Source organism: Rosa chinensis, chromosome 6 (assembly GCF_002994745.2).
Source record: "Rosa chinensis cultivar Old Blush chromosome 6, RchiOBHm-V2, whole genome shotgun sequence".
Classification (NCBI taxonomy): Eukaryota; Viridiplantae; Streptophyta; class Magnoliopsida; order Rosales; family Rosaceae; genus Rosa; species Rosa chinensis.
The window spans coordinates 68,800,434-68,812,544 of record NC_037093.1 but is presented as its reverse complement, the minus strand read 5'-3'; the positions used below and the strand labels follow the sequence as shown (position 1 = coordinate 68,812,544).

Here is a 12,111-nt window from a genome sequence, read left to right as displayed (position 1 = left end):
AATGCTTTCGGGTTCTGATATTTGATCTTCAAAGTCCATTGTGGATGAGACACATGATCCATAAATTCTAGCAGTATGTTTGGTATCAATAATGGACATGTAAAGAGCAAGCCTTTATATAAACAAAAAACATAGTACTACATTGAAACAAGAGGGAAGACAAAATATTGTCAAGTTGGTCGACTACAAATGATATAACTATGCATATTTTGTAACAAATCACAACAAAGAAATGGGAGGAATACAGCAACGAAATCAACCTTCATTATCTTTGTATAAGGGTGGTTTCTGGTAGCCCGATGGCACTCATCCATAATCATCAAGCATACTGCTTCTATGGTCAAGAATGCCTTTCTTAAGGCATCCAAAAGAATCTGGGGTGTCATAACCAGTACCTACAGGATAAAATAACAGGTTCACCAACCGCAAAAACTTGATACTTCTGTTTTATTATAAGGAATCTAACAGAAGTATGTTATGTGCCTTGAGAATGGTACTTGTTAATACTTTAATAGCTTTTTTCAAATGTGGTTCTCACTATGCTAAAAACAGAAAGGGAAATACAGATAAAAACTCAATAATCATGCAGAAAAACTAGAAACAAAAGGATTAACAAAATGAACTGTGATAAATTATACCAACATGACTTCTGAACAAATTAAGTAATTTCTCATAACTAACTAACACAAGGAACTAAGCAAAGTGAGCACGGATCAGCTTCTTACTTCATCAGCAATAAAAAAAGATGCGATCTTTCAAATTTCAACGGATTAAGAACATTGCAGAAAGTGCAAAGATAAGAAGCACTGGCATTAAGCATGAACATCAACATTATTAATCTAAATTACTAGTCAAGATTTTCAAAGAAAACTTACATCATGGGTTTAAAATTCCTTTTCCTAATGCTCCTTATCCCATGCATCAACCCCCTTGGCTCCATAATACTCCTCCACTTCAAAACTGGTGTGGTCAATTTGTTGTCACCAGATGATTTGATAGCTTGACCAATTTCATCAATGAGCATCACAGCCATCATTGTCTTCCCAGAACCTGTCTCCATCACAGCTATTGTGTTCCTCCTCCTAGCAACCTCATACACTTGTGTCTGATACCTATTAACCAAAACCACACACCCAAAAAAATTCCCACTATCAAAATCTTAACTTTACAGGCACCCACAATGCCTTAGCCAGAGATAGTAACACACACACAAAAAAAAAAAAAAAAAAAAAAAAAGAGCTTGTGGGATTGAAGCGCTATGAAACTCCTACCATGATCATCAGTGATTTCAGAGAAGCTGCGTTTCAGGGGATTCTGGCCTTTTTCCACTGGCAAATGCATGTTGCAGAGATTGTGAAAAGAAAAAATAAAAAGGGAAAGAAATCCCACTGAAGCAGCCCTAACTCCTAAGAAATCATGAAGGATTTTTTTTTTTCCCTGGTTGTGGGTTCTTCTTAACACCGAAGTGACTGCAGAGTGCAGACTATGGGACTGTGAACTGTTCCTTTCTGTGTTTTTTTTTCTTAAATGGGGTTTTGGGCGGCACGTGAAGGTGTGACCGGGTTAGGCCAGTGGACAACGACTGGGTTCCGAACTTAATAATTTAAAGAAGAAGAGGTATTCACCTGCAGTGTAACAAGGTGAATAGCCCTTTTTTATAAAATGGTGGCTGAGTTACCACAAAAAGTTGTTCACCTGTGTTTGATTTTTATTTATTTTAAGGAAAGATGAGTCTCTTTTGTTCCAACTGATTTCCTATAATTATCTTCATTTTAAGGATAATAAGAAAAGAGAAAATCAAATTCTCTAAATTTACAACAATCTCTAAAATTTTAAGGACAAAAATAGGGAATCTGTTGGAGTTGGAAAACAAAAATAGGCTAAAGTTTTGACTTTTACTTCTCTATAAAATACTGAAATTATAGAAAAACTGTTGGAGTTATAGAAGAAGAAAGGCTAAAATTTTGACTTTTTTTATTTTATGTATAACTATAAAAAAATGACGCTCTCTCTTTCTCTCGAGCGAGCAACCCTAAGGTCACAATCGGCCTTGATTGGCGGTGGCGGCACTGCAAATTTCCTAACTCTGGAGAGAGAGGTTTCTCAGCCACGTTGTGGCTCTGCATCTTGGATTTGGAAGGGCGGCGATGTCTCTCTTTCTTCTCCCTTCCTTGGTGATGCTAGTGGTTGGATTCGACGTCCCTTTAATATCTGCTTGGATCGGTTTGGTCTTCTGGATGGATCGGAGATTATGATGGTAGTCATCTTGGCTGAGATGGCGCGAGTTTCCTTGACTTGAAGCTCGGCGGCAATAGGAGGAGCAGGGCATTTCGCCGCCGATGTGTTTGGGTTAGGTGATGTGGGACGGGGACGCAGTGATGGCTGGGTTGTTCAGGCCGGAATGGGCTCAGATCCGATCAAATGGGACTGTTCGATTTGTATGGTGGCAGAGGACAACGTGATCGATGGCGAACCGGTGATCGGAGGCGATCCAGTTTCTCCTTCGGTGGCAAAGATTGCAGTTGGGCTGCAATTACACTGTGACGGTGGTGATGGTAATCTTTCTCCTATGCTGGATTGCGGCGGCGATAGGAAAGGCTATGGCGGCAGTGGTGAGGGAGATCCTACTGAGGGCGGCGGCTCTTGGGTCGCTAGGTATGCTAGGGTTTGCTACTGGGCTCTAAGACTATTGGGCCTGGAGTGGACCTTTGCCTATGGTTGGGGCATTTGGGCTTGCTTTTGGACGGTGGACTTCCTGTGTGATGCATGGGTCTCTAGCTGGGCTAAGTTTAATCGGGGATCCTCAATTTGGGCTGCTCTAATGAATGAAGACGGAGTGGATGATGATACATCATCCTCTACTCCTAATTTTATTTAATTTTTTATCTTGGTCTCAGAAAACAGTAGCTCTGAGGGTTTTTTATTCCTGCTTCGGAGTTTCTAGGTTTTTGTATGAACTAATGGTGCGTGGACTTTCTAAAAGTATGGGGGTATACTGGGTTCTTGTTCTTGTTTAGAATAGAAGTCTTAGGGTGCTCTGAGGAACGATTCTTTCTGTCAACCCCATATAGGGGTGTTTCGTTTTTGTACTGCTTGCTGAATCTATATAATGGGCTGACCTATTTTGATCCAAAAAAAAAAAATTGACTTTTATTTCCCTATAAAATACAGAAATTATAGAAAAACTGTTAGAGTTATAGAAGAAGAAGAAAAACAAGGTCAATGAACTCGCACCGATGTGATCAATTCCCAACCTCGGATTTACTTTTGACCAAACTAAACTAGAATTTACTTGGTCTTAAACATGTTGAGGGGTACCTTGAAAATTGAAATCATGGAACAATGACATGATAATAGAAGATCAAGAAGATCTCATGAGTTACCAAATTATCCGAAAAAGAACACCATAACCTACTTTAAAATGGTAATATTATTCATCTTTAAGTTAAAAATGGTAATATTATTCATCTTTTTTTTTCTTTGCTTTAGTCAAAAAAAATTTGTCTGCCGATAACAATTATATGAAAAAAGGCAAAACACATTGTTGGACAAGTGAGTGTTACATGTATTTTTAAGAATTTCGTTCCAATAAATTGTAATTACAAATCGACTGCAATCACAACACTTACGAAAAAGGACTCGTATTTAAAAACCTAAAATGGAATTGCGTTACAAGTAAGAGTGAATGAATGAGTTTACCTAAGAATAATATATTACGCATCAAGTTTTTGTATCGTTCATTTACACATTACATATTTACGTTGCTTGAAACTTGAAAATGATGTTGTCATCAACGAGCTTAATTAATCCACTAAAAGTAACTAATATTGAATGAATTGAAAATGTTCACAACAAAAGGAACTAAAAAGATGCTTTAATTAGGTTGACTCTACCCTGTATGGCTGGGTTTACCAGTAATCACCACAGGAGCAGCTCCCATTTCTGAAACGATGGAAGCGATTTGCATCTCTCACCACAATTTCTCTTTGAGAAACCTTTGATATGTATTTGATTGCATTATGGCAGTCTCCACAAACTCTAAGGTTCTTAATGACCCGAACAATGGCAGATGAGGGAGTGCTTATCAGTCCATAAGCTATTGCTAGCCTCTCACTATGGTAATATAGGGCTCGCTCTTTTTCCTCTTCTTCAACATCAGCAAGCACAAACTCTGTGTCAGGGACATACCCTTCTTCACCGATCTGTTTCATCAAGTCCTCCAACTTGTCGTATATCAAATCGGCTTCAGGATGGGATTTGTCATCTACTACAAACAAATGGACCTTGTTCTTCACATCCATCCAACTGAAACCTGGTTCTTTCTTTACATTCTTCTGTTTCATCATTTGACGAGCATCGTTCACAGCATCCCACTGGTTGGCAGCAGCATTCATATTGGATATGAGAACATACGCGGATGAGTCAGTTGGCTCAATAGCCAAGAGCTGTTCTGCTACTCGTTTTCCTGTTTCTGTGTCCCCTTGAACCCTGCAAGCACCAAGCAGGGCTCTGTACATTGAAGCAGAAGCTTCAAATGGCATTGATGCTATCAGCTTTTCTGCCTCTTGAACACGCCTTGCGCGGCCAAGGGCATCGACTAGACAAGAGTAGTGCTCGATCTCAGGTTCAATGCCGTAATCTCTTTGCATTGAAGAAAAATGCTCGTAAGCTTCAGAAACTAAACCAGAGTGGCTGCAAGCAGAAAGAACTCCAATGAAAGTAACCCTATCAGGCAAAATGTTATTAGATTTCATGACTCTGAAAAGATTTAGTGCTTCTTCAGCGTCTCCATGTTGAGCTAAACCCACCAACATGGCATTCCACAGAACAATGCTCCCGACATCCATCCTTCTGAATAAACGATATGCACCTTCTATGTTACCGCACTTGGCGTACATGTCAACAAGTGATGTCGCAACATAAGGGTCTGAGGAATATTCCAACTTTATTGCATCTGCATGTATCTGTTTCCCTTGTTCCAATGCTGTCAGACAAGAGGCGGCTTTGACTAAGGTAGCTAAGGTGTATTCATCAGGCTGAACTCCTGACTGCCTCATCTGATGGTATATAGACACAGAGCGCCCTTCATCTCCATTTTCTAAACATCCTGAGATTAGAGTTGTCCACGCAACATCATCAGGTGCAGGAATGTCATTGAAAACTGTGTGTGCACTTTTCATGTCTCCACATTTTATGTACATATCTAGAATACTGCTGTTAACATATAAGTCCTTTGAATACCCTGTTTTTATGACATGAGCATGAATTTGCTTCCCCGGCACCAACGCTACCAGGCAACTAGTGGCCTTAGCAACAGTTGCCAGAGTAATCTCATCTACTCTCTTTCCACCTTCATGAATCATCCTCATAAGTTGTAGTGCTTTGTGACTGTCATTACTCTTTATGTAACCAAACATCAACGCATTCCAAGATGCCAGATCGAATTTAACTTTGTTATCTAAAAGGGCCTCTGCCTCGTCCATCTTTCCACTTCTAGAATAAACATCAATAAGAGCTGTTGAAACAAATCTGTCAGCAGCAATACCGTTCTTTATTGCATGAACATGAACCTGTTCACTGAGATGCAACCCTTCTTGAAGAGAGGAGCAAGCCCTTAAAATACTTGCAATTGTAAATTGATCAGGTCTTAGACCATCCCGTAATAAACCTATAAATAGATTTATTGATTCCTCTCCTGAACTGCTTTGAGCATAACATGATATCATCGAGTTCCATGAAACTAGGTCCACTTCTTTCATGTGATTGAATACTGCTCTCGCAAAGTGAACACAGCGAGCCTTTGAATACATGTTGATAAGGCTATTTGCTACCAAAAGAACAGAACCAAAATCTGATTTCAAAGCAGCACCATGAATCTGTTTCCCCACCTCCAAATTATTTGTGCCTACAATCGCAGATAGAATAATTACTAATGTCACACTGTCATATCCCACTTTTGATCTAATCATATTTCTAAAGAACTCTATCGCAGCCCAATTTTCACCAGCTCGGATATACTTGGACAATGTCTTGTTCCACAAAAATATGTCGGAATTAGTAGTGGGAACACATAAGCTTGGTGGATGGGCTTCATCATCCACATTAGTTATAAACTCCCCCAGCTTTGCTGCATATGCTTGAACCTCCTCCATGTGCCTCTTGCCTTCATCATAATCAACTTCGTGAATCCCACTAAGAACACAACGCACACTGACATCATCAGGACCCAATCCACTCCGGTGAAACTTGGAGAAAAGAGCAAGTGCTTCTTCATGAAGACCCATTTCCACATATGCCTTCAGCATTGTGTTCCACAACACAACATCCCTTTCCAGCATCCCATCAAACAAAGCCCGAGCCTCCTTAACTCTTCTGAGTTTACAATACACATTCACCAGAGTACCCGAAACAAACACATCCCACTCCAACCCAACTTTCACAGCGTACCCCTGAACAGCCTCCGAAATCCAAACACGCCCCGACAGCAAACACAGCTTCAGAACGGAAGCCAAAGTGTGCCGACTGGTGAACACAACAGACTCGCGAAGCCGCCGGAAAAGGCCAAGCCCCTCTTGAACATTCTCAACCACAGAGCCCCCAGCTTGCGCATAGGCTGCTAGAATGGCATTCCAGGTGACCAGGTCTCGGTCAGGACTTTTATCGAACAGGTGGCGTGCATACGTGAGCGACCTGCATTTCGAATACATGGTGATGAGATTGTTGATTAGAAAATGGTCTTGGCATTCCCCTGAGGTTAACATAAGGGCGTGGGCGCGCTTGCCGAGGGGCAAGTCTGTATTGGCAATGGCGGAGCGGAGGATAGAGAACCATGGAGAAGATGAAGAAGAGGGTTGCGAGTGAGAGATGGGGTTGGAGAGAGAAGAGAAATTGAAGAGAGGGAGAAGGGTTTTGTGGTTTTTGGTGGAGAAGAAAATTGATTTGGGTCGGAGATTGGTGTGCAACTGCATTATTTCTTGGGTGCATTGTCTGGTTTCCCTCCAAAATTCAAGACATCATTAATGGAGTGATTTTGAAATTGGGGAGAACTGGGAATGGGGCTAAACCAGTATAGAGAGCATAGCGAAGAGTTTGAAGTACAAGTAATTGTTTCACTTTAGGGGTCTGCTTCTGGTTACTACTCCGAGTTGAGTCTTTGTTTACTGTTCGGGTCCCCATTTTTGGGCCCAACGCGTGCCTAGAATTACAATATCCGCATGATATTTTTGTTCTCTAGGCACGCATAGAATTACAAGACCCGAAATTGAGGATGAAAAATAACAACAACCGACCAATGAAGGCTTTTTCCTCTCTTCAATTTCTCTCCTCTCTCCGACCCCTTCTCTAACTCTACCCATCCCTCGCAACCTACTACTTCATTATAGGTCAGTTGTTATTTTCGTCCTTAGGGATAATGCTCAATTTCGGGTCTTGTATTTGTTATTGTTCATAAGAAGAATTTACGATGTCAGTAATTCGTTGCAATTTACTGGCCTTGGATTTTTCCCTTCTTTGAGATCGCTTGAATGGACAATAAAATGAGATCTTTAAGAGCTCCACAGAGATGAGATCTCTTGAATGGACAGTATAATGACGTATTGAGATGAAGACTGTGGATCATTGACAGAGTGACGGATAGATGGGGTTAATATCCCTCAAATAATTGGCTCAGGGTGTAATTGGCATTTGGCAACGTGAATTCTATTATGTAATTCAATGGGTTAACTACAAAGCACTACCAGACAACATATTTTTTGACAACTAAGTCCACAACCTTTTCCACTATACAATTAAGGACAGACACTATTCTCCTTTTACCTTCTTTTGCTTTTTACATAGTATCAGCTACAGTACACAGTATCAGCCTATTTCTTTTCCAAACTAACACAGTATCAGCCTAAGGACTAGCCTTCAACATGCCACAATTTCACCTAACGACTTCCTGTCTAAGCGGCTACTACCAGGGCGGAATCACTGCTGCCTTAGTATGATAGGGGTCAGTTTTTATAGAAAGACTGCTACTGCTTACTGACTGCTACTGCTACCAAAACATAGATGCAAAAACAGTAAAATATTTTTGTGACAGCGTACTAGGCACAAACTGAATTTATTTATTCAAACATAAATACAGATACAGAACCCAGAGCCTCACTCTTGGGCAAACAGCTAGAAGCTGTTTTAGCTACTCATAACTGATTTACAAACACTTACTTGTAATAGAAAGCACACTGTGTCCACAGACGGACTGCTACTGCTACTGAGATATGCTGATCTTAGAGATTTTCGAATATAGAACTGATGCCTTTCTTTTTCGAATGCCTTCTAAGAGAAGCTAAAGCTCCTTATATAGGGAGCGGAACTCAAATTACAATTCAAAACACCAAAATGTACAGAACGACTCCGTGATTTCCTGCTTTCCTTAGTGCTCCTGCTGGTGGAGGTCGGCAGAGGAAAAAGCAGATTCCTTTAGGTGAAATGTTTTTCACCTACTTTTTGAAAAGCAAAAGTCACTTTTGGGAAAAATCCAAAAGGACCTTCGGTGTTTTCTACACCTGCTGCTTCACATGTTCTCGTCGGTTTCTGAATTGTGACCAAGGACAAACGAGTCGTTATCTGCCTGGGCCATCCTTACTGTTGTTGCATTGTCTTCGACATCTGTATCAACATACATCTTGTAGTGGTTGTCAGTTTCAAGTTTTTCCACCCATCGTAAGCATGCCAGTGTCGAATCTATCTCCTTTCTGGTAAGAGATAAGAATAAGTCACTGCTGACTACGTCAGGATGATCGTAAGCAGTGATGATAATTTTTTCTCCTGCTGCCAGGAAGGTATTGTAGGTATCCTCAGAGATGATCTTTTTGATATATTCTAGAGTCATGGCCTTCATCCATGGAATGCTTGAGTTTGGTTGGCCATTGTACCCTACACAGGCTGGTTGAAGATATTTCCTTTGAATAATTCTTACATAATGATAAGGAGGAATATATTCAACTTCACCGTTTGCCTTCTGGATCCATTCTGGAGGGGTGGATCTGAACTTCAGTCGAAGCATACAGTCATTTTTTCTTACATTTTTGACTGTATTGACAATGATAGGCGGCAAACCTTTTAGATCATCATTTGTTTTAGTCCACAGATTATGGACAAAACCATTTTCAACAAGCCAGAGCTTGTGTTCTTGAGGATGTTCACTCTGAACATTAACCAGGTATCTTCCAACATAAGGACCTGAAACAATAAAGAGAGTTGGAGGAACTAGGTCTTCTGGATTATGTCTTCCTATCAGACTATGGAATTCATGCCAGTCTGATTCATTAAGTGCCATGACAGGAACTCTAGCACTTTCTGGACTTTCAAGGAAGAGAATTTTTTCTTTTCTTACAGCACTCTGCTGTATATGACTTTCTTCAAATTGTGGTCTGGCGTTCTCATATAGTTCTTCGGCTAGTGCAAAGAGTGCCGGGAACATTAGACCACTGCTTCTTTCTTGAAAAGCAAATAAGAGATTATCCAGGATTGCCTTCTGGTGATAAGCTAGTCTCCTGCCAGTTCTGAACACAGGAGTGTCAAAAGTTCTTAATTCATAATTAAAAACATTTATGACTCCAGTTGGAGTTGGTCTGCTTTTTGGCAAAGCAGCAGCCGTCAACGGTCTTGATGAGCCTTTACCGTCTGCCGTTTGAGACGGGCTAGCCAATCCTTTACCCTGGGATTGATCAGTTGAGGCTAGTCCTTTAGGACTTAGCAAAAACCTTTTAAGAATTTTTTCTTTGGTTTCCATAGGATCTTCTTGATGCTCATGTTCTTTCCCAGTCCTTCTGCTTCTGGGATTACGACCTTCGTCGTCTTCTCTTTGGCTAAACATTGCCATTTCCCTGGTCAATGCGTCTGGAAGATAATTCTTGTTTCCTGCAATTAATTCAACATTATAATCATATTGGTTAAGAAATAATTGCCAGTTTGCTAATCTTCCCCTATCAGCAGCTTTATCAAGTTTAAAATTTTTGAAATTCTTTACTCTGGCACAATCGGTGCGGACAGTAAAGGTTTTTCCAAGAAAAGCTGGTGAATTTAAAATCGTTTTCTTGACAGCCAAAATTTCTTTTTCCCCTGTGGGATAATTCAGTTCTGCAGGGCTGAACTTGCCACTACAAAATTTGCAGATCTTTTCAATGTTAGTTCCAGGCGCTCTTGCCAGAACAACACCGGACCAGTAATTATCGCTCGCATCTGTCTGGAGGATAATTTCATCATTCTCTTCTGGTTGTTGGAGAGGAGGGAGATTTTTGCAGAGATTTTTTATCTGCTTCACAATCTTTTCATCATCTTCTGTGAAGTTCCATTTTCTTTTGGAACTTGTCTTAGGAGATAACATTGCTGTTAACCCTGAGATTTTAGGGATGAAGTCTCTCCCATAATTTATGACACCAAGGAATCTCTCTAGACTCTTAGCATCAGGAATTCTATCTGGGAACTTCCAGATTTTCTCAAGGATATGAGGTTGGAGTTTTATGACCCCATTTTTGATGTTTATTCCTAGGAAATCAACTTCATCGAGGATAAAGAAGATTTTCTTTTCTCCTAAGATAATTCCATGCTGAACTATCAGCTTTACTACCTCATGGAGGTGTCTCATGTGTTCTTCTTTGTTTTTGGAGAAGACCAGAATGTCATCTATGTAGACGACACAGAACTCCGCCACATGCTTGAAGATGTTGTCCATCTTTCTTTGGAAGATTGAGGGAGCTTGCTTGAGACCGAAAGGCATCACCAGCCACTCGTAATGACCTTGTGGTGTTCCAAATGCAGTGAGAGGTACACTCTCGGGATGCATCTTGACTTGCCAGAAACCCGACTTTGCATCGAATTTCGAAAAGACTTTGGCTCCTCTGAGCTGGTTGATCAGTACTCTTACTTGAGCAATTTGATAACCATCTTTGACAGTCTTTTTGTTGACATCTCTGTAGTCAATCACCATTCTAGCTTTTCCTCGTAGAGTTTCTGCATGATTTCTCACGTAGAATGCTGGAGCATGATGAGGGCTAGTGGAAGGTTGAATCAATTTCTTGTTCAGGAGATCTTCAATATCTTTTCTGAATTCTTTTTGATCTTCTTCTTTGTAATGAGGAATGGCTTTGACATGGCAGATAGCATTCATGTCATGCAATTTCAATTCACAGACCACTGGGTCTTTTTCCCAAAACTTTTGAGGATTTGTATCCACATTCTGCTCGAGTAGTTTCTTGATTTTTTCAAGAGTGGGAGTTTGCTGAGACTCAAGCTTATTCTGAAAGTGCTTGAGGTTGTGTTCATGGATGAAACTAGCTTCTTCATCTTCACTAGCTTCTTCTTCTTTTTCTTCTGAGGATTCTTCAACAAGCAATTCTTCTTGTTGTTTGATTTGGAGTATGGGCTCGAATTTGGGTTTGTAGGGGGTAAGATCACCACTATTCGGTTGCGATCTCTGATAGTGAGTAGTAAAACCGGGACCTACCACACTGAATGCATGTGTGAGTCGATCTGCCCAGAACACCCGTTCTCCTTTCCTGAAACCTATCGCTTCTTCATCCTGAATGAATCTCTGTTGGAGAATAAAATCATTTCCTATCAGGAAATCTGATCCTTGGCCTTCTGACTGCCAAACATTCTGGATGATAAATGTTCCTCCACCAATGGTGATATGAACATTTTTTGCTACTTTCTTCATGGTGAGATGGCTTCCATCAAATGTAACACCAGTAGCAGACTTTTTCTTATCTTCTTTCCAGAGTTCATCTGGAATTGCAAATCTCTTTGCAACAGTAAAACCTGATCCATTATCTACAAAGGCATGTAGATGATATTTCCTGTGATCAGGGAACTTGAGCCCGATCTCTATGTAGTTGCTGTATCTACTTGTAGAGACGACTTTCGATTGGTGAGGCTCATTTTCTTGAGCTTGCTCTTTTGGAATGAATGGTTTACATTCTTCTGAAACATTTTCCTGCATGGGTGATTTATCTTCACTATCATCCCAGTTTGTAGGAATTATCTCTTTGATGTCTGGATCACTGAACCAGGACGGAGGATCATATCTGACTTTATAATCATACTTGCCAGAAGGTTGGCCAAGTA

At 40.5% G+C, this 12,111-nt stretch overlaps 1 protein-coding gene and 1 long non-coding RNA gene across 2 annotated transcripts; both read right to left on the bottom strand.

Annotated features, from left to right (window-relative positions):
* Positions 1–94: 94 nt before the first annotated feature.
* LOC121050121 lies at positions 95–1,572 on the bottom strand. The gene is made up of 3 exons (XR_005802031.1): positions 1,272–1,572; positions 876–1,112; positions 95–395 (listed from the first exon to the last, which is right to left on the bottom strand). It is a non-coding gene; the product is annotated as an uncharacterized LOC121050121 (long non-coding RNA).
* Positions 1,573–3,803: 2,231 nt separating this feature from the next.
* LOC112173226 (pentatricopeptide repeat-containing protein At4g33170) lies at positions 3,804–7,291 on the bottom strand. The gene has a single exon (XM_024310814.2). The coding sequence runs from the start codon at positions 6,966–6,968 to the stop codon at positions 3,909–3,911; it is 3,060 nt and encodes a 1,019-aa protein (XP_024166582.1). The 5' UTR covers positions 6,969–7,291; the 3' UTR covers positions 3,804–3,908.
* Positions 7,292–12,111: the final 4,820 nt, after the last annotated feature.